We start from the raw sequence: 23,883 nt of genomic DNA on the forward strand, positions 1-23,883 counted from the left end.
TTTGTATTATTACAAACTAAACTATCCCTATATATGTTATTATAACTTATAACATTATAACTACATGTTATTTAGTCTTTAGTGGCCATTTTATTTTTGATGGCAAAGGAGTATAAGAATCTAAGTAATGGTAGTCTGCATATTTGATAAAAAATTTTTGTAAACACCACAAAAGTTGGTCATTTTGAGAAAGATTTGATAAAGAACTGCTCCCACTTTAAATGTCTTTGATGTACTAACATTTAAATTAATCATTTGATACAATGCAAGGTCACACTTTAGTTTAGGGTCCAGTTCTCACTATTAACTAACTATTAACTAAGACTTTTGCCTCAGTAAACTCCTAATTACTGCTTATTAATAGTTAGTAAGGTAGTTGTTAAGTTTAGGTATTGGGTAGGATTAAGGTATGTAGAATACAGTCATGAATAAGACATTAATATGTGCTTTATAAGTACTAATAAACAGCCAACATTCTAGTAATATGCATGCTAATAAGCAACTAGTTAATAGTGAGAATTGGACTTTAAAATAAAGTGTTACCCAATGCACTTATTGTGTACATGCATGTTTTTCCATTGTACATTTAAAAAAAAATACCTGCATATAATTACAACTGTAATTAATTTCACTTTTAGATTCTTGATTACATATGGAAAACTAGACATTGCATATTAATTTATTTTTAATTATATTGTTGACCCTTCCCTTTACAGCTTAAGGTGATGATGCACAGGGCAACTTTTTGAGCAATGTTGCCGGGCAATTTTGCAGATCGATATTACTTGGGCACTTTCACATTGAGAATGGGCAACAAATTTCTACCTGGCTACTTTAGATTGAAATTTGTTGCCCATTCTCAATGGGAAAGTGTCCACGTAATATCGATCGGCAACATTGCTCAAACATTTGCCCCCTGTATCATCACCATTAAGGGGATAGTTCACCCAAAAATGAAAATTCAGTCATCATTTACTCACCCTCAAGTTGTTCCAAATGTGTATGAGTTTCTAGTTTCCACTGAACACAAAAGAAGATATTTTGAAGAATATGGGTAACCAAACCATAGTATGGAGAAAAAAAAAAAATACTATGAAAGTCAATGTTGTCCATCAACTCTTTGGTTACACATTTTCAAAATATATCTTTTGTGTTCAGCAGAAAATAGAAATTCATACAGGTTTGGAACAACTTGAGGGTGAATAAATGATGATAGTACCTATTTTTTATATGTATTGTAAGTATATAGTAGGTAAAGACACCTAATATAAAGTATAACCACAAAACGTCATTTTAATGCATTCTCATTCATTTGCTTATCATTTAGTTCAAGTGATCTTACTGGTAAATCAATGACCCATTAAAGGGATAGTTCACCCAAAAATGAAAATTTACTGACCCTCAAGTTGTTCCAAACATGTATGACCCTAACATGTCGGTAACCAAACCATTGACTTCCATAGTATTTTTTCCATACTATGGAAGTCTATGGCTACCATCAACTGTTTGGTTCTTCAAAAGATCTACTTTTGCATTCAGCAGAAGAAAGAAATTCATACAGGTTTGGATCAACTTCAGGGTGAGTAAATGATGACAGAATTTTCATTTATGGCTGAACTATCCCTTTAAGTATACATATAGATTTTAATCTGGTTGGATTTTGTGTGCTTATAATACACAGAACCGCAGAGTTGATCATTTATGCATTTTATTTTTATATGATTTGCACAATACAGTCATTACTAACTGAAAGTTTGCCATTGTAGAAGGAAGCACAATTCAACTTAATTGTGGATGTAAATAATATGTTGCAAAAAATGAAAGCTATATAGACAGAATTCTTCAGCTTCAAAGTCATTTAAAAATAAGTTTTACAAAATATTGGTAATAAACATAGAAATTAAAGAAGAAATTAAACATGAACTAAGTCTAAGTTGCTAAATTAGAAACGACTAAATAGCGGCATACACTTCTATTGTATCCTAACCTAGAATAGTTGAGCCCATATTATACAGTAAAAGCATATAAACACATTACATTCAAATGTGTATACAGTATATTATTCTTAAAACCATAAGCACTATAGCATAACTGAGGGAGGTTACATAATCCCTTGATCAACATTTAACAACAACGGTGCATATCTAACGGCTCTCGAATGTGGTCAAATGTGAACTTTTTCTGTCTTCGGTGAAGGAACTGTGATAAATCCAACCGATGAAGAACGACTGTTGGATTTGTGAGACCTGAAAGACAAATAATAGACAAATTGTAATTCTTCAAACAAAACCGCACATATTTTGTAGAGTTTGCTAATGAAACATTGGGTCTCATTCACTAATGATTACAAGTTGCATACTTACTGTATGTTTGAGCATGTGCAGCAAGATCTTCGAGTAAATCCCAGTGTGCCATTCACAACCAGTTGATACTCAAATACCTTTTATGAAGATCTAGACTGTGTTTGACTTAAATTTTAGAACCTATCCCAGTTTTCGCAACATTTTATTAAAATTTAGTCTGCCAGGACTACTTTTTTTTTTTTTTTGGAGTGTCTATTTACATCAAGTGCAAACAGCCATGCCTTGTTGGCAGAGGCTATTTACACTAACTCCGCCCACTATTGTCTGATTGAGCCAGACAAAATTACAAAAGAAATCCTGCTGAAAACATGAGCAGTTATGTGGAGAATAAGGCTAGTAGCGTTAGCTTTTAGCGCGATTGACGCGAGTTTGAATCCGCCTTTTCCCGAACTCATTCTTCTCCTTTTTGCCAATCACATATAAGCTCGGAGAAGTGTTGATTTTAAATAAAAAATAATTGAAAAGTGTAAATAAAATGCAAAACGGGTATTTAATAATGGGAATAAAGTGTTTATCTGGTAGGGTCAGAGACAGGGACAAGTAATGTCCCAATAAGATGGCATCTATTTATGATTTTAATAATTATAATCATATACACTGAATATGTTGTTATTATTGCATACTATTTTATAATATACTACAATACCACTGAGGTGCAATCTGTATAAATAGTATCTAACAACTATTTATACAGTGCAAAGAAAATTCGGTTACACTTTATTTTACAGTGCTGTAGTTACATTGTAATTACTCATAAGTACTGAGTACTATTAATTAACTACATGCACTTACTATAGAATTACAGTTAGGGGTTGGTTTAGGGTTAGTTACTCATAATTATGCATAATTTACAGTTATTACTATAGTAAGTACATGTGGTAATGTGTAACTACAGCACTGCAAAATAAAATGTTACCGAAAATACTATTTTCACTTAGTGTAAATAGCATTTAACATTATTTGCACGTAGTGCAAAGAAAATACTTTTAGTTGCTATTTACACAGTGTAAATAGCATCTATTGCTATTTGCACTTATTGCAAATAGCCTCTTCCTTTTTTTGTATGTGTGGTTTCATTTAGTTCTAAATGTTATCCTAAACTTATAAGTGCAACTGCAAATGTTTTTACGAACAAATATGTGAACACGCAGTTAGTGAATGAGACCCATTGTCACAAGATATAACATCTTCACTCACGTTAGCTCATCCACGCTTTGAAAGTCATCAGGATGTTGAACACAACAGTCTTCAGAAGGAGAATTCTTAGCCAAAAGAGCCCCAGTGACATGAAGTTGATTTTTTCATCTGCGGAAATGAAATACAATTAGTACATCTATAGGGTTTACCATGTATTTTGCACAACCAAGCATGTATGCAGTACGATCCAGCACCAGTTTTTCAAATTTGTTTGTTTATTTTAAATGCTATAGCCTCACAATCTGAAATCTATGGGAGTGTAGTTATTGTAATGTATGTACAGCAGACTATAAATGTGCAATTAAAATGGAAAACACTTACCGAATTCCATATCACTTTGACCGGATGATCCACCTTTACAGCCATCTAAATGTGGAATAAAGCAGATTAATCTAATGCAACCATTTTAGGAATTAAGGAATTTTTTTTTAATTGAATGTGATAATTCCTACCTTTTTCATCGCAGGCATCCTCTCCAACTTTAAAGGCAAAGCTGCTGTAGAACTTTTCATACGTTTTGCCTGTATATCGCACTGGTGTAACACTGCCGAATTTTACTTCTGAATGGTTCGTGAAGTCAGTTGCCAGACATGATTCTCCAAGTTTGTAGTAGTCTGGTTCTTTTGGCTCGTCTGTAAAAATATAAGAAAAAAAATCCGAACACATTAGTTTCATAAACATAAAGTGTATGTGTTTAATGCAGACAAAAATGAGCTAATTACATTTTGTCATATGTAATTAGCTTTCATGGCAGCTTAAATGGATTCAAAAGTACATTCACTGTCAATAAAGATTGAATTTTTTTTTTTCCCAGACAGACATTTCAAATTAAAATGGAAAAAAAGTCTTATTGTCGAAAATAACTTGAATGAATAGAATATAGAACAGAATAGTATATTTGCCTCAAATCATTGAGTCCGAAGTCCTTTTACTTAACATTTAAAATATTGATAATATGACAAATTCTTACCCTACTTCAATAGTACCAACTGATTTTTCTAGGCCCACAGGCTGATACCTCATCTCAAAAACTCATTCAGACTTTCAGTGTCAAAGTTTAGTTGTTTTCCAGAGTAAACCACTAGTTTTTTATAAAATGAAATGTAAATGTCACAGTAGCAATAAAACACAATGTATGGGAAAACCCATAAGTTATCATTCGTCTCTATTCACTAATGGAGACTCTATATTTATTAGCTTCGTGTTAGTTGAATTTATACCACAATGATCGTACAGCCAACATAAATCAACTTAAACATGGAAACTTGAATCTTATTCAAGACCCAAACTCTTACTGACATGATCTAGTCTGGGTAATACACTGCTTCTGGCAGTTATGCCGAGATGTAGAAAGCTTTTAATTACATCAACACAATTTGCCTAGTTCATAATGGTTTATTTATAACTGCAATTAATAAACAATTACAGACGTGAACTCTACATTGCTTTTAAGGATTTTGAGTGTATTTCTTTAGGATTTCTTTGCTGTAATGGGTAACGATTACATTTCCTGCTACTATTTCAAATTTAGAAGTTTTTATTATTAGAATCTTAAACTCAAATAAATGTAATTTAAAGGTATCACTTGTTTAAATTGGAAAATCCATGCCATTCTTTTTTGTTTTGCATATAGCATTGAAAGTCAAATTATTATAAAAAGATATATTATAATATAGATTCTCATTCATATGTTGTAACTTACTTGAGTGCACAGATAAGTGTGTCCCTTTGCCAAATATGATTTTGTTAGCAGTGTTAGTCACACAATGATTGGCACACATATAATAATCCCATACATGTGGCCAAAACGACACATGCGTAATGTCCTATACTGTAAGTACTATAATTCCTAACAAAATCAAAACAATATCAATATCAAGTTTTGTTTAATACAAATAAAACTTGACAGTCTTTTTTAGACGCTTATCACATTAACCAACTCAAAAGGTGTTTGTACAGTATATCCATTCAGCAGCGCAAAACAAAAAGAAATTGAATATAACCTGCAATGTTACATATAGCACTAGTTGAATATGTGCCATTAAGACTTATTAGAAAGTGAATTATTACTGAAAATGAATACATGTTGGTTAATCTAGGCTGTCAAATGTGCATCTAACTGATTACAATTTGTATTTCAATTTCTCAATTTAGCTATTTCGCCACATGAATGACTGAATTTATGAAAAATACTTAAGACCAATGGTTACTTGGTAAAACATTCATTGCTGTTCATTCAAAAGCTGAAGTATGTTTGTGTGTTCAGATTATGTTAAAATGTTGTTTTAAGTAGTGATCTTGCAAATATAGCAATATGAATGTGCAAGTAAAGTCAACACTCTCTTTGTGTACTTTATCGAACTCTATTTTGAAATACCCAATCAATCGAGACAGTTACACGACATTATCAGAGTTCTTTGATTAAAAGAGATTATTCTCTTACTTGATTGTACTGTTAATTTTGTCCCTCCTCCGAAGACTATTTTAACGCTAGAAGTCACACTGATCGATATATCAGTACAAAAACCATTTGGATGGTACCTAATGTATACTACATAAAACATAAGATAAACAAAGTAATTACAAATTTCCAATGTGATCTATAAGAAAGAGATATGGATCATAAAGTATGGACATATTTTTCCCAATTTCGACAGTTATCTTTAAATTAAAGATATATACTACTGATTTGTACCTAAATGTTATTTAAGTATAAATATCTGATGTTAAAATCTTTAAACATGATTACATATTTGTTTGGACTTTAAAGCTCATCGTCTTTCTTTATTAAACGACTCGATTTCCCGATGTTCAGATGAATTATTTCCAAACGAAAGTAAGGTTTTACTTACTGGTCTGTACAAATAAGTGAGTTCCCTTCGCAAATAAAATTCTGCCGAGGTTGTCATTCACACAGTGACTGTCAGCGTTATAAATACTTCAATAAACGGCGAGTCAAAATTTCAGTGTTCGTTGTAATGTTAGAGTCGCTTAGGGTTACACTTTATTTTGATGGTCCATTTTAGACATTTAGACAAAATAACTTTGCAACTATATGTCAACTAACTCTCAGAGTATTAGTAGACTGTAGACCCTTAGTAGACTGTTCGTTTAGGGTAAGGTGTCAGGGTTTGGGTTAGTAGAATAAGTTGAGATGTACGTAGTTGCAAAAAAATAACTGAATCCATAACTTACTCGATAACACACTGAGGCGAGTCCCTTGCCCAAATATCAGTTTGTTTGCATTTTGAGTCACACAATTACAAACACCCACACAGAAATACACAGGAAACACTTTCCTTTGACAGTAATAACAAGTTTTGTAATTTGACATTACTGTACATTCTATTAATAATTAGATTAATTAAACACTAATGTCTGTGGATGAAGTGGGTGTAAAACATTTTCTGAAAACTTGTGATATTTGGAGGTACAGTAAATTAAATATTAAATTTCACTACTCGTGACTCTAAAATTAAATACCAAATCCTATGAAAATAACATTTCATTATTATATATTATAATATTAAAATGGTTTTACTCACTTGCTTCAACATAGAGTTGTGTCCCCTTCCCAAATATTATTTTGTCAATATTGTTATTCACACAGTGGTTATTAGTGTAATCATAACCTCCATATAGCAGAGATATCCTCCAACATGTTAGATTCAACATTAACTATAATGATTTTTCATTTTTATGGACTCGTGGCACAGGTGCAACTTTGAAATTTATTCGGTTTATTTGAACTAGCAGATAGGCCTAGTCTTTCTTTATTAAATGACTTGATTTCCTAATTTAGTTTTTTTTTAATCTGAGGTTACGATGAATTATTTCCAAATGAAAGTAAGGTTTTACTTACTGGTCTGTACAAACAATTGAGTTCCCTTCGCAAATAAAATTCTGCCAGAGTTGTCATTCACACAGTGACTGTCAGTGTTATAAATACTTCAATAAACGGCGAGTCAAAACTTCAGTGTTCGTTTTGATGTTAAAGCAACTCAGTAATGCAATTAAAATATGTGTGTGAAATTAATAATTGCATAGATTTAATTTGAATAAATAAATGACATTAAATAAAACAAGCTGTGAAAATCTCATGTAAGGCCTGTACGACTATACCTGTCCTATCGGTGGATTAGTGAAAAGAACTTGTGTAATATCAGTTACATAAAACTGTAAATAATTGAATCCATAACTTACTCGATAACACACTGAGCCGAGTCCCTTGCCCAAATATCAGTTTGTCTGTATTTTGAGTCACACAATTACAAACACCAACACAGAAATACACAGGAAACTCTTTCCTTTGACAGGTATAAAGACATGAGTTTGGTAATTTGACATTATAGTAAATTCTATTATTAATTAGATTCATAACTAAAGTATGTCGGATGAAGTGGGCTTTTAAAAACATCATCTGAAAACTTTGGTACAGTAAATTTAATATTAAATTGTGACTTTTAGATTAGATACCAGATTAGATACCAAATCCTATGAAAATAATATGCTATTATTATTATACAGTATATTGCAATATTTAAAGGTTTTTACTCACTTGCTTCTACATAGAGTTTGTGTCCCCTTTCCCAAATATTATTTTGTCAATTATTGTTATTCACACAGTGGTTATTAGTGTGATCATAACCTTCCAATAAGCAGCAGACAACATCCTCCAACCATGTTAGATTCAACGGTCAACTTAACTAGAATGATTTTCTTCTACATTAAGGGGATTTATAATGAATAATAATAAAACACATTTATGTTTACGGACTGGTAGCACAAATGTATTATTTTGGTGCCTGCTTTGTTGCTGAATTCACACAATGGTTTTTTTTTATACTTTTTTCCCTTATATATTTGTCAGTTTACTTTTTTTTTTTTTTGGTTTAGTTATGCCAAACATCACTGAAGATAATTGTTTGATAGTTTATATCATAAATCTATTCATAATGCATTTTGACAAAGGTAATTCTACATTTACAATACAATCAAAGTTGGTTGATGAAATGATGGGTTTATCGCAGAATAAATTCAATACTAAGATTAAAGTACAACTTACTTGACTGTACAATGAGTTTTGCTCCTTTGCCAAAGATAAGTTTTTGTCCAACATTCACACAGTCATTGGCCATATACTAAAAACTATCAATATCCTGATAACAAAAGCACTGCAAGATATTCTGTCCACAATCTCTCTTTAATAAGATGCAGTGTGAAAACTTTAAAGAAGGAACGACATCCATTAATATCAATGTTTATATCAGGGTAGAATAAAATCTGTTTTTAACTGTTATGTTTCTAAGACAAAAGAATAGTTGTTGTTCCTAAAGTTTACAACAAGTGGTCAGTTTTGAATGCATTTATCTGGGAATTAAGTATGATATTCATAAAGGATAAATACTTTTACATCTTTTTTAAAAATATCATGAGATTACTATTGTTCTAATCATAAAAAGTGCTTATTTCATTAAAAAGTAAGTGATATTTGAGAGAAGTGAGCCACACTTACTTGAAAACACAGTTAGTTTAGTGCCTTTTCCAAATATAAGTTTTGTATTCGCCTTGAGTTCACACAGCTGTTGACCATGAACACATAACTGCTGCTCAACATGAAGATGTTTGCATTTCTTCGAACTGATAAAAGTTATTTTCATCTAAAATCTAATTAAGAAATAATAATACATTTATCAGTTACATGTCAGCTTTATTAAAACGATTGTTTGATGTTGTTTGGATGTACTACAATAAATGGCTATTATTGTTGATGTTACATAAATTGATGATTTGTATTATGGTTAAGTGATTTTTTTGAATTTTAGAGATAAAACTTACTTGCTTGTACTGTAAGTTTGGTCCCCTTGCCAAAGATCATCTTATATTGATTATTCACACAGCTATCGACTGTATACCAAAAACCAACATGTGTACATGGACTGTGTGTTTCAGTCTTTAAAAAACTGATTGTTTTTGTGCAAGTGGTATTTATAATTAAATCAAGCTACTAGACTTGACTATCAAGTATTAAACATCATTGAACTCATAATACATTACAAGTATATATATATATATATATATATATATATATATATATATATATATATATATATATATATATATATATATATATATATATATATATATATTATGTTACAAGCAATACTAGCGTTTAAACACCAAATAAACTCCCTATAAGAATATGGTCTTATGATCATTTGAAAAATGAACTCACTTGAAGTAATTGTTAGTTTGGTGCCCGTCCCAAATATGATCTTGTTGACTCCAGGATTCACACATCAGTAAAGCTCAGTACATTTATTCTCAGTCCAATATGGACTGTTGTATGCTGGATACTTTTATATTAAACTCATTTTTGAGATATTATTCATTTCTGATATGAAGCTTTAGACAAATCTAATGAAATTCTGTTGAGTTGCGTTCTTTGAAAATTGTTGACAGCATGTTTTTGGTGGTTTTTGTTTGTTGTTTGTTTGTTTGTTTTGCATAATCAAAATCAGAAATACCTCTACATTACATTATTTGCTTTTCTATAACATAAATATGAGATAAATAGCATTTTTAAATAAACATTTTAAGCATAAAATTAAATATTAAATGTATGAATATTGGATGTTGTAACTTACTTGACTGTACAATGAGTTTTGTTCCTTTGCCAAATGATATTCTAACTTGATCATTCACACAGTCATTCATCACGTATAAAAAACTATCAACATCCTGATGTTACTGAACCACATAGAGAAGATTTTACAACAATGGAATGAAGATTCATCGTAAAACCTAAATAGTTGGTTGTTGTTCCAATTTTAACACAAAATTGAGGGTATTTTTAGTGTTGGGCCCGAGTCCATCATGTCGAGTACGGGTCGAGCTGAAGCCCTTAGAATTTTTAAGGAATGATTACCATCAGTATATCATGGTATAACTTGCCATAAAATGATATTATAAAATATCAATAATTTGATTAATTAAACACCAATATCTATAGATGAAGTGGGTTTTAAACATCTTCTGAAAATGTCTTATATTTGATGGTACAGTCAATTTAATATTAAATGTCACTACTCATGACTTAGATAACAAATCCTATGAAAATAATATGTTATTATTAGTATCATATATTATAATATTAATCAGTTTTACTCACTTGCTTGTACATAGAGTTGTGTCCCCTTTCCAAATATTATTTTGTCATTATTGCTATTCACACAGTGGTTATTAGTGTGATCATAACTTCCATAAGCAGCAGACACATCCTCCGTCATGTTAGATTCAACATCAACTTAACTAGAATGATTTTCTTCTACATTAAAAGGATTTTACACTGATGAAAAAAATGATGGACTGGTAGCACAAGTGTAAGTTTGATATAAATATACATTCCTATAAAGTACCTTAGATATATATACACTTCTGTCTGTTTAAAGCTGTCTGCATTTTTAGAGCGGCCATCTTTCAATATGCCTGACAAATGTATACATACTGAATATACTGAACAATTAGTGGGAAAAAAAAGATAAAACTTACTGGAATTTATGATTATTTTGGTGCCTGCCCCAAATATGAGTTTGTTGCTGAACCCAGTATTCACACAATGGTTTTGTCTTGCACTTTTATCCTTTCTACTCAAGGCCTTCATATTTGTCCGTTTTTTTGTTTAGTTACGCCAAAGTCCAACATCACTGAACAGAACTGTTTGATAGTTTACATGATAAATCTATTCTGTTTAAAGCTCATCATCTTTCTTTATTAAATGACTTGATTTCCTTATTTAGTTTTTTGAATCTGAGGTTACGATGAATTATTTCCAAATGAAAGTAAGGTTTTACTTACTGGTCTGTACAAATAAGTGAGTTCCCTTCGCAAATAACATTTTGCCAGTGTTGTCATTCACACAGTGACTGTCAGTGTTATAAATACTTCAATAAACGGCGAGTCAAAACTTCAGTGTTCGTTTTGATGTTAAAGCAACTCAGTAATGTGAGTCAAATTAATAATTGCATAGATTTAAAACATTGAAAGCAGCCATCTTTTAATGTGCCTGACAAATATATACATACTGAATATATCTATATAAAGATCAGGACTTACTGGAATGTATTATTATTTTGGTGCCTAAAATATGACTCTGTTGTTGAACCCAGAATTCACACAATGGTTTTGTTTGGCACTTTTATCCTTTTACATTATTTTGTCAGTTTACTCTTTTGGGTTAGTTATGCCAAAGTCCAACATCATTGAACAGAACTGTTTGATAGTTTATATCATAAATCTATTGTACTGCATTTTGATGATTCTTTTACAATACAATCATAGTCACGGTTGGTTGATGAAATGATGGGTTTATCAGAGAATAAATTCAACACTAAGATTAAAGTACAACTTACTGGTTTGTACAATGAGTTTTGTTCCATTGCCAAAGAAAAGTTTTTGTCCAGCATACACACAGCCATTGGCCATATACTAAAAACTATCAATATCCTGATAACAAAAGCACTGCAAGATATTCTGTCACAATCTCTCTTTAATAAGATGCAGTGTGAAAACTTTAAAGAAGGAACGACATCCATTTATATCAATGTTTATATCAGGGTAGAATAAAATCTATTTTTAACTGTTATGTTTCCACAACAAAAGAATAGTTGTTGTTCCTAAAGTTTACAACAAGATGAAGGTTTTGAATGTAATTAAGTATGATATTAATTAAGCATACCTTTACATCTTTTTTAAAAAGATTATGAGATTACTATTGATTTATTGTTCTAATCATAAAAAGTGCATATTTCATTAAAAAGTAAGTGATATTTGAGAGAAGTGAGCCACACTTACTTGAAAACACAGTTAGTTTAGTGCCTTTTCCAAATATAAGTTTGTATCCGCCTTGATTCACACAGCTGTTGACCATGAACACATAACTGCTGCTCAACATGAAGATGTTTGCATTTCTTCAATTGGATTATCATCTAAAATCTAATTTAGGAATAATCTAATTTATCAGTTAAATGTCAGCTTTATTAAAACGATTGTTTGATGTTGTTTGGATGTAATATAAATGGCTATTATTGTTGATGTTACAGAAATTTATGATCCCAAAGATTTGTATTACAGTTAAGATGATGGAAATCGTAATTACTAGCTTTTTACACTTTAATATTATTATTAGAAGTTTTGAGAAAAAAAACTTACTTGCTTGTACTGTAAGTTTGGTCCCCTTGCCAAAGATCATCTTATATTGATTATTCACACAGCTATCGACTGTATACCAAAAACCAACATGTGTACATGGACTGTGTGTTTCAGTCTTTAAAAAACTGATTGTTTTGGTATTTATGATGCAATCAAACTACCAGACAATCAATTATTAAACATCTTTGAACTAATAATATATTACACGTATTAAAAACATATTTTGTTACAGGATAAAAGTATAATTCTTTGCATGTTTTGTCTGAATGTTGGCAAACAGATGTTCATATTATCCTGTGATTATTTTGTGATATCTGACTGATTACAGATAATTTTGAGAGCTATAAGTGAATAAAATATAACACTCATTTAACACTATACTAATTTAAAGTCATGTGAACTTCTATTATTATACCTACTATCCTTATAATTACATACTATTATATTCAATTTTAAAATATTTAAATTAACATTGTATATAAGTGATTAAACGCCAAATAAACTCCCTATAAGAATATGGTGTTATGATCATTTGAAAAATGAACTCACTTGAAGTAATTGTTAGTTTGGTGCCCGTCCCAAATATGATTTTGTAGCCTCCAGGATTCACACATCAGTAAAGCACAGCACATTTATTCTTAGTCCAATATGGACCGTTGTACGCTGGATACTTTTATATTAAACTAATTTTTGAGATATTAGTTTCTACAAATAATCAAAAATACAGTCTGAAGCTTTAGACAAATCTAATAAAATTCTGTTGAGTTGCGTTCTTTGAAAATTATGTTGACAGCATGTTTTTTGGTGGTTTTTGTTTGTATTTTTTTTATCGTCAATTTTTTATTGACAATTAGTTGTCAATATGTCAATACATTAGTTGTGTTTACTAGCAGTTTTATTTAAAAAAAAAAAACTATTACATTATTTGCTTTTCTATAACATAAATATGAGTTAACTAGCATTTTTAAATAAACATTTTATGCATAAAGTGAGATTTTGGTATGAATGTTGGATGTTGTAACTTACTTGACTGTACAATGAGTTTTGCTCCTTTGCCAAAGATAAGTTTTTGTCCAAGATTCACACAGCCATTGGCCATATACTAAAAACTATCAATATCCTGATAACAAAAGCACTGCAAGATATTCTGTCACAATCTCTCTTTAATAAGATGCAGTGTGAAAACTTTAAAGAAGGAATGACATCCATTAATATCAATGTTTATATCAGGGTAGAATAAAATCTGTTTTTAACACTTACGTTTCTAAGACAAAAGAATAGTTGTTGTTCCTAAAGTTTACAAGAAGATGAAGGTTTTGAATGCATTTATCTGGGAATTATGATATTACAAGAAAAATGAAGTACTAATTCTTGGATAAATACTTTTGCATCTTTTTAAAAAGATTATGAGATTACTGTTGATTTATTGTTCTAATCATAAAAAGTGCATTTCATTTACAAGTATGTGATATTTGAGAGAAGTGAGCCACACTTACTTGAAAACACAGTTAGTTTAGTGCCTTTTCCAAATATAATTTTGTATCCGCTTTGAGTCACACAGCTGTTGACCATGAACACATAACTGCTGCTCAAAATGAAGATGTTTGCATTTCTTCAATTGGATTATCATCTAAAATCTAATTTAGAAATAATTTAACTAACTTATGAGTTAAATGTGAGCTTTATTCCAAATATTGATATTGGATGTACTACAATAAATGGCTATTATTGGTGATGTTACATAAATTAGTTTTTTTGCAGCAGTTTTTATATTATTATTTGAATTTTAGAGATAAAACTTACTTGCTTGTACTGTAAGTTTGGTCCCCTTGCCAAAGATCATCTTAAATTGATTATTCACACAGCTATCGACTGTATACCAAAAACCAACATGTGTACATGGACTGTGTCTTTCAGTCTTTAAAAATAACTATAAAGCGCAGACTTTTAAACTTATCATAAATGAGAAATATTTTGCTATTATTATCATGAATCTAACAATTAGAACTAAATTTGCTCAGCAGTGTTTGTTTTTGGTATTTATGATGCAATACTAGACTATCAAGTATTAAACACCTTTAAACTAATAATTACACGTATTAAAAACATATTTTGTTACAGGATACATAGTAAAAATATCATTCTTTGCATGTTTTGTCTGAATGTTGGCAAACAGATGTTCATATTATCCTGTGATTATTTTGTGATATCTGACTGATTACAGATCATAATGAGAGCTATAAGTGAATAAAATATAACACTCATCTAAGACTAAACAGATCAAGTCATGTGAACTTCTAATATTACTCTCATCTATAATTACGTTCTATTATATTCAATTTTAAAATATCTAAATTAACATTTTTAAGCAATACCCGCCATTAAACACCAAATAAACTCCCTATAAGAATATGGTGTTATGATCATTTGAAAAATGAACTCACTTGAAGTAATTGTTAGTTTGGTGCCCGTCCCAAATATGATCTTGTTGCCCCCAGGATTCACACATCAGTAAAGCTCAGTACATTTATTCTCAGTCCAATGTGGAACTGTTGTACGCTGGATACATTTTATATTAAACTCATTTTTTTAGATATTATTCATTTCTGATATGAAGCTTTAGACAAATCTAAAGAAATTCTGTTGAGTTGCGTTCTTTGAAATTATGTTGACAGCATGTTTTTGGTGGTTTTACATTTATTCTCAGTCCAATATGGACTGTGGTACGCTGGATACATTTATATTAAACTCATTTTTGAGATATTAGTTTCTACAAATAAACAAAAATACAGACTGTATTTTGTTTGTATTTGTTTTTTTTGCCAATACATCAGTTGTGTTTACTAGCAGTATTATCAGAAATACCTCCACATTACATTATTTGCTTTTCTATAACATAAATATGAGATAACTAGCAATTTTAAAGAAATATTGGTATGAATATTGGATGTTGTAACTTACTTGACTGTACAATGAGTTTTGTTCCTTTGCCAAATAATATTCTCATCTGATCATTCACACAGTCATTCATCACGTATAAAAAAAGCATCAACATCCTGATGGTGTTGAACAACATAGAGACAATAGAATGAAGATTCATCGTAAAACCTAAATAGTTGATTGTTGTTCCAATTTTAACACAAAATTGAGGGTATTTTTAGTGTTGGGCCTGAGTCCACCATGTCAAGCACGGGTCGAGTCGAAGCCCTTAACCAATCCAGTTTGAGTGAGAGATGTTTATTAATGTCTTGTTTTCTTAATTTTATGTTACTTATTTTTCTTTCATGTTACACATGATGTAGATTCGACTATAATCGTTAAAATTGTGGAGTCTATAATGTCAGAGTACCCCAACTCTGGTATTTTTTCTTTTACTATCATAAACGTATTTTTGAGGAATGATTACCATCAGTATATCATGGTATAACTATTATCCATAATAAGGTGTCACAAGTCGCACAAAAGTCATTTATATGTTCAAACTTGACATCTTGCCCTGATATATTTGGAAGTGATCACATAAAAGACCAAATTGACTGTGTGCAACTATTACATTTTAGACTACTACAGTAAGATCACAATTCTTTTAATCAGTTTATCAATTTAGTTTCAATAATAGCATTCAAGCATTCATACAAAGATTAAAGTACAACTTACTGGTTTGTACAAGAAGTTTTGTTCCTTTGCCAAAGAAAAGTTTTTGTCCAGCATTCAAACAGCCATTGGCCATATACTAAAAACTATCAATATCCTGATAACAAAAGCACTGCAAGATATTCTGTCACAATCTCTCTTTAATAAGATGCAGTGTGAAAACTTTAAAGAAGGAACGACATCCATTTATATCGATGTTTATATCAGGGTAGAATAAAATCTGTTTTTAACTGTGATGTTTCTAAGACAAAAGAATAGTTGTTGTTCCTAAAGTTTACAACAAGATGAAGGTTTTGAATGTATTTATCTGGGAATTAAGTATGATATTACAAGAAAAATGAAGTACTAATTCCCGGATTTAATATCTTTACATCTTTTTAAGAAGATTAGGAGATTAACTGTTGATTTATTGTTCTAATCAAAAGTGGTGCATATTTCATTAAAAAAGTATGTGATATTTGAGAGAAGTGAGCCACACTTACTTGAAAACACAGTTAGTTTAGTGCCTTTTCCAAATATAAATTTGAATCCGCTTTGAGTCACACAGTTGTTGATCATGAACACATAACTGCTGCTCAACATATAATCACCAATTGGGATGCAAGTTATCACCTAAAATCTAATTTAGAAATAATACTATAATTTATCTGTTAAGTATCAGATATTTTTCCAAATATTGTATTGATATTGTTTGGATGTACAACAATAAATGGCTATTATTGTTGAAGTTACATCTTGACCTAATATACTTATAAGTGATCACATAAAAGGCCATGTTAACTGTGTACAACTATTACATTTTAGACTACTCCAGTAACATCACAATTCTTTTCGGCAATTCTCCCCAGTGCAATTTAGCGCCATAGGAATATTAAATCTATAATACTCATTAATAATGAGAAAATAATGGGAACAGTTTTAAAAAATATAAATTAAAAAAGCAATCTTTATCTACACTTACTTGAAAGCACAGTGAGTTGAGTGCCTTTTCCAAAAATGATTTTGTTAATTCCTTGAGTCACACAATGGTGCATTTGACCACGTAAACATGGTGCCTATACTCTCCTCACGTTGAAGCCCAACATTAAGGGCATTTATTTGTTTATTTGGAATCTAATTCAACAGTTTATTGGTGACTTTCACTTAAAAGTATACACATTTGAAAAGCATAACCTACGATAACATATTGTAGCATTAAATGTTGATTGGAATCATTTGGAAGCTATTTATATAATCTATATCACAATATACAGTTACCTATTATTATACAGACTTATCAGGATGTAAATGCTCTTTGTGTATTGTATTTCTCTAAAGTCAGCAATACATGGAGGCAGTTATGGTTTAAATTCATATAAAAGATTCTTATTTTTTATGTGAAACAAAAGTTTCAGCTAAATATATCAAAATCAGATAGTAATAATACAAAATGGCTTCTAACAATTAAGTACTTTGACTAGTTTGATGAAAATATCAGAATTGACAAACTTTTAGTTTTAAAATGACTGCACCACTTTTTCTTAGTTTACTGTAAGTAGGAGCAAACTTACTTGAATCAACTGTTAGTCTGGTGCCTTTTCCAAATACGATGTTTCCGTAGCCAGCATTCACACATTAGTACAGTATGGTACATTTACCCAGAATACAACTGTAGCCAACCTCTTGTTTGGTGTATATTTCATAGTGCATTTTTGACTGTACTTAAATCGATTTTGAATATTTAGCATTAACTTTTTTTTTTTTTTAATCCAACCAAACTGCATAAAATGAAGTAATTAACCATATAATTGGGAAAAATCTTCACTTACTTGACTGTACTATGACTTTGGTCCCTTCACCAAAGTAAATCTTATATCCTCCATCATTCACACAGTCATTGATCATATAGCGAAAACAAGCAGCACAATACATGAATCACTTTAAACCCTGTTATAATAGTGTAATATATTAATATTCAGTGTGGCTGGCATGACTTTTATAGTTGTACAATTTATAGTATGCTTTTCAAATATGTATACTTTTAAGTGAAAGTCACCAATAAACTGTTGAATTATTGAATATATGCATTTGGGAAGCACTCTTCATCTTTTTAGGTTTAAAAGAAATATGTTAAGGATGATATTTATTATTATACTGAACTATTGTATCTGATTAATCAAAATATCTTACTTGAAGTAACAACGAGACTGGTGCCGATCCCAAATATGATGTTGTTGTACCCACTCTTCACACATCGCTACAGTACAGTACATTTACCCACAGTATGTTTGGCCAGTGAGGTCCCATCTTTTGGGGGTCAATATATTATATTTTTAGATATGACTATACAATTTTGTAAGAAACGAATAGTGCAACTGATTATGATAATGATTAGCCAATAATTTAGATAAAAACTAACCATTAGCAAATGTATTTTTGTGAACTTTTAAGAATTCCTGATCTTTTGTTTGAATGATTGAGTTCAATTTTAAACAAGTAAAAACACAGATTTGGTGTTTTTTGGACATGAGTTTGAACTGCCCTCTAAAATGTTAGTATTTGTTCATTTTGTCAATAACTATGATTATTTGCATTAATAAACTACCCAATGACATTTAAGTTTCAGTGTTTTGAACTTACTTGCTTCTATGATGAGTTTTGTTCCTTTACCAAAGAAAATCCTGTAGGCATTATTATTCACACAGACATTGAGTGTGAAGCAAAAACTCGTATCATATTTCATATTTATATTATCAGGCCATAATTCACATGATAGTGAATTCATCCTTTTATATGAAAATTTGATGAACTTAACTGACTGATTGAAGTAATTAAGTGTATAATTTGTAAAAATCTTCACTTACTTGACTGTACTATGACTTTGGTCCCTTCACCAAAGTAAAATCTTAAATCCAGTATTCACACAGTCATTGACCATATAGCGAAAACAAGCAGCACAATACATGAAACACTATTATAATAGTATAATATATTAATATTTAATGTTACTGTAGCTAATATGACCTTTAGAGTCCTACAATTTATAGTATGGTTTTCAAATATGTATACTTTTAAGTGAAAGTCACCAATAAACTGAATTTATACTGTATGCATTTGGGAAGCACTTTGATTTATGCAAATATTAATTATGGATTTTTGGTGTTTTTTTATAATGATCCTTTCTCTTCATCTTTTTTTACGTATAAATAAAATATGTTAAGGAACATATTTGTTATTATACAAAACAATGTTATCTTTTGAATCAAAATATCTTACTTGAAGTAACAATGAGACTGGTGCCGACCCCAAATATGATGTTGTTGTTCCCAATATTCACACATCGCTACAGTACAGTACATTTACCCACAGTACATGTTTGGGGCTCATTATATTTTATTTTTAGATATGACTATAAAATTGTGTAAGAAAAGAACAGTGCAAATAAATATGATAATGATAAGCATATAATTTAGATAAAAAAACTAACCATTAGCAAACGCATTTTTGTGAACTTTTAAGAATACATGATCTTTTGTTTGAATGACTGAGTTCAATTTTAAACAAGTAAAAACACAGATTTGGTGTTTTTTGGACATGAGTTTGAACTGACCTCTAAAATGTTAGTATTTGTTCATGTTGACTGTCAGAAATGCATTACTTACTCGTCTCCACAACAAGTTTGGTTCCTTTCCCAAAGATAATCTTATTCATATTCACACACCCTTTGACTCTGTGCCAAAAACTAAAGACTTCCAGCTCTTTTACATACTGTATGGAATTAAAATCTCTCTACAGATTACAGTATAACAAGTCAAATCTAGCTAGATTAATCAGTACTTTTTACATCACTTGTTTCTACTGTTAGTTTAGTTTCTTCTCCAAACATTACTTTCCAGTGTTTATGTATTGTGAGGAATGATATATGAAGACAAATTTTTAAAATAAATGAACATAGCAAGTTTTAAACTTAATAAACTGAAAGGATAACTTACTGTTTTCTATGATAAGCTCTGTCCCTGTTGCAAAGATTATTTTATCGTTCCTAGTCACACATGGACAGACTTAGTTACAAAAACTTACTGACTTGATCGTGTAACATTTCTGTCTATCATCTTTAGAAGAACACACTAGTTCGAATTCGAATTTTGGAGCCAGTTTAGCCCTACATTATATTTAAAGCTACTCAATGGCGTCAAAAATCTAAAAGATGATAAGACTATAAAACTCACTTGTTTGTACGACAAGTTTGGTCGCCTTTCCAAAGAACATTTGATACCCAACATTCACACAATCATTTGTCATGAACTAAAAACTTTACTCAAATTCTGACACTATTGAAAAACTAAATTCCAACAATACAAACACTAAGAGTTTCACTGAAGTATATGAGCATTTAGGATGAACAAACACTTGTTGAGTGTTTAATTATAGTTCAATAATGGAAATGGTTTGTTTTTAGGAGGATGTTAAATCATTTAATTTAAATAAGATTTTATCAAAATGTTCTGTGATTAAGCTGCTTTCTGAAAATAAATTATAAAACTACATTATGAATTATATAACACTAATTACAAAACATGACTGATTATAACATCAAGTAGTTTTGCATATCATTATTGATCTTTTTCTTGCTATAATGTCTTTTTATTCATTTAGCAATGCAAACTTACTTGTGTCTACGGTGAGTATTGTCCCCGTCCCGAAGACTATCTTTTGAGCATTAGTCACACATGGGCTGGGTCCATTACAAAAACCATCTAGCCTCGTTTGGAGTGTTGTGAGCTTTTTCATTATTATTTTATGTATTAAATTAAATCAATGCAAGTACTTTAGCAACCATTGTCAGATGTAATCACACTGGGGCTTTTATTACTTTTGTTTTGTAATATTATTTCACTTTTAAAAGACTTTTCTGCTAAAGAGTGATGATTTTCTTTAGTACTATTTTTACATTAATGTAAAAGAATGAAAAATGGTAAAACTCACTTGAATTAACAGTTAATTTTGTCCCAGAACCAAATGTCATCTGGCCAAATCCTTGATTCACACATCATATACACTCACTACAGTAACTTGTGTCTGCTATAAGTTATCATGTATGAACACTTGTTAAATATTTACTTAATACTGTAATTTTCCATAAACTCTCAACAATACAGTTTGTGCATTAATGCAAGCTACCTTTGATAAGAATTATATTAACAGGAGCAGAAGTTTCATATTTGACAAACCAAAATCATTTTAACGTGTAGCTATCATGAAACATAATATAATTTTAATGAAGTTATGAATCTTTTGATCAACTGAAAATTATACAACTGGTGTTTAATCATAATTTAACTAGCAATAGTAATATGAACATGAATGATTAGCTCCATTAATGTTTTTGTGAAGAATGACAGTATAATTTTGTCAATAACTATGATTATTTGCATTAATAAACTACCCAATGACATTTAAGTTTCAGTGCTCTGAACTTACTTGCTTCTATGATGAGTTTTGTTCCTTTACCAAAGAAAATCCTGTAGGCGTTATTATTCACACAGACATTGAGCGTGAAGCAAAAACTCGTGTCATATTTCAATCAGGCTATAATTCACATGATAGTGAATTCATCCTTTTATATGAAAATTTGATGAACTTAACTGACTGATTGAAGTAATTAAGTGTATAATTTGTAAAAATCTTCACTTACTTGACTGTACTATGACTTTGGTCCCTTCACCAAAGTAAATCTTATATCCATCATTCACACAGTCATTGATCATATAGCGAAAACAAGCAGCACAATACATGACTATTATAATAGTATAATATATTAATATTTAATGTTACTGTAGCTGGTATGACCTTTAGAGTTGTAAAATTTATAGTATGGTTTTCAAATATGTATACTTTTAAGTGAAAGTCACCAATAAACTGAATTATTGAATATACTGTATGCATTTGGGAAGCACTTTGATTTATGAAATTTAATTATGGATTTTTGTTTTTTTATGATTAACCGTTCTCTTTCATATTTTTTTAGGTTTAAAAGAAATATATTACGGATCATACTTTTTCTATTATACAAAACAATGTTATCTTTTGAATCAAAATATCTTACTTGAAGTAACAATGAGACTGGTGCCGATCCCAAATATGATCTTGTCGTTCCCTCTATTCACACATCGCTACAGTACAGTACATTTACCCACAGTATGTTTGGCCAGTGAGGTCCCGTATTTTGGGGGTCAATATATTATATTTTTAGATATGACTATACAATTTTGTAAGAAACGAATAGTGCAACTGATAATGATAATGATTAGCCAATAATTTAGATTAAAAAAACTAACCATTAGCAAATGTATTTTTGTGAAATTTTAAGAATTCATGATCTTTTGTTTGAATGACAAGTTAAACACAGATTAAAAAAAAGTGTTTTTTGGACATGAGTTTGAACTGACCTCTAAAATGTTAGTATTTGTTCATGTTGACTGTCAGAAATGCATTACTTACTCGTCTCCACAACAAGTTTGGTTCCTTTCCCAAAGATAATCTTATTCACAGTCACACATCCTTTGACTATGTGCCAAAAACTAAAGACTTCCAGCTCTTTTACATACTGTATGGAATTAAAATATCTCTACAGATTACAGTATAACAAGTCAAATCTAGCTAGATTACAATCAGTGCTGATTTTTTACTCACTTGTTTCAACTCTCAGTTTAGTTCCTTCTCCAAACACTACTTTCCATTCTGATGATGTCACACAGTAAACTTTATCTACACAAAAACTTGGCCCTCTTTATAGTCCTAATGTTTCATATTTAATGCTTATTTAGTGCTAATAAAAGTGTCAGGGTAATGCCAAGATTACATTTTGATGAAGACCAAATAACTCTGTTGTATCAAGTTAATCTGGTTGGGATTTAAGTGTAAATTTTGTGTAAATTCAATACATTTGGAATATGATATAGACATTTTCAGTGTCATTGATAATGTAATCTTACTTGTGTCTGTTATTAGTCTTGTCCCACTCCCAAATATAATCTTGTTGGCAGCATTCACACAAGTGCTGACGCCATCACAAAAACCTCATTGTGTAAGTGTGACTGTACTAATGAAAATAAGTGTTTTCTTGCTTTGTATTGTATGTTATTTTGTATAAATGAATTATATATAAGAAAAATGTGTAATTATTTTAAGCATTTATGTGGTTTTGATGTAATGAGAGAAAGGGTTCATTTAACTGTATTTTTCAAGACAGACATTGGTTTTAATTTTGCTACAAATATATGCAATTGTCTGAAGTGCCAGTCTAAATCCTATCAGCTTCATTATTTTCGTGACACGATGAAAAATTACATAATGCGTTCTGAGGAATGATATATGAGGACAAATGTAAAATAATTGAACAGCAAGTTTTAAACATGCTAAATTGAAAGGATAAATCAAAAATATATCTCAAGTAACTTACTGTTTTCTATGATAAGCT

General features: G+C 30.3%; 1 protein-coding gene across 24 annotated transcripts; it reads right to left on the reverse strand.

The window, feature by feature from the left end:
- Positions 1 to 1,691: 1,691 nt before the first annotated feature.
- On the reverse strand, positions 1,692 to 22,186 carry LOC125250901 (M1-specific T cell receptor alpha chain-like). Of its 24 annotated transcripts, none has more exons than XM_048163721.1 (5): positions 22,099 to 22,186; positions 4,013 to 4,192; positions 3,882 to 3,926; positions 3,561 to 3,668; positions 1,692 to 2,246 (listed from the first exon to the last, which is right to left on the reverse strand). In XM_048163721.1, the coding sequence occupies exons 1-4, from the start codon at positions 22,169 to 22,171 to the stop codon at positions 3,562 to 3,564; spliced, it is 405 nt and encodes a 134-aa protein (XP_048019678.1). In that variant the 5' UTR covers positions 22,172 to 22,186; the 3' UTR covers positions 1,692 to 2,246; position 3,561. The 24 variants fall into 24 exon arrangements, with proteins under 24 accessions (XP_048019678.1, XP_048019689.1, XP_048019672.1 ...); XM_048163732.1 differs by lacking the exon at positions 22,099 to 22,186 and adding an exon at positions 21,390 to 21,489; XM_048163715.1 differs by lacking the exon at positions 22,099 to 22,186 and adding an exon at positions 21,074 to 21,209.
- Between the last annotated feature and the right edge of the window lie 1,697 nt (positions 22,187 to 23,883).

This window comes from Megalobrama amblycephala, linkage group LG17 (assembly GCF_018812025.1).
Source record: "Megalobrama amblycephala isolate DHTTF-2021 linkage group LG17, ASM1881202v1, whole genome shotgun sequence".
Lineage (NCBI taxonomy): Eukaryota > Metazoa > Chordata > Actinopteri > Cypriniformes > Xenocyprididae > Megalobrama > Megalobrama amblycephala.

What these genes read in the sequence shown, in the direction of transcription:
- LOC125250901 (XM_048163711.1), bottom strand. Translation starts at nt 9,220, where the DNA reads ATGAAAATAACTTTTATCAGTTCGAAGAAATGCAAACATCTTCATGTT. An exon ending in TAAACTAACTGTGTTTTCAA is followed by an intron (nt 4,193 to 9,075) that starts GTAAGTGTGGCT and finishes ATATTTTTACAG; the next exon opens with ACGAGCCAAAAGAACCAGAC. An exon ending in TCAAAGTGATATGGAATTCG is followed by an intron (nt 3,669 to 3,881) that starts GTAAGTGTTTTC and finishes TCATTTCCGCAG; the next exon opens with ATGAAAAAATCAACTTCATG.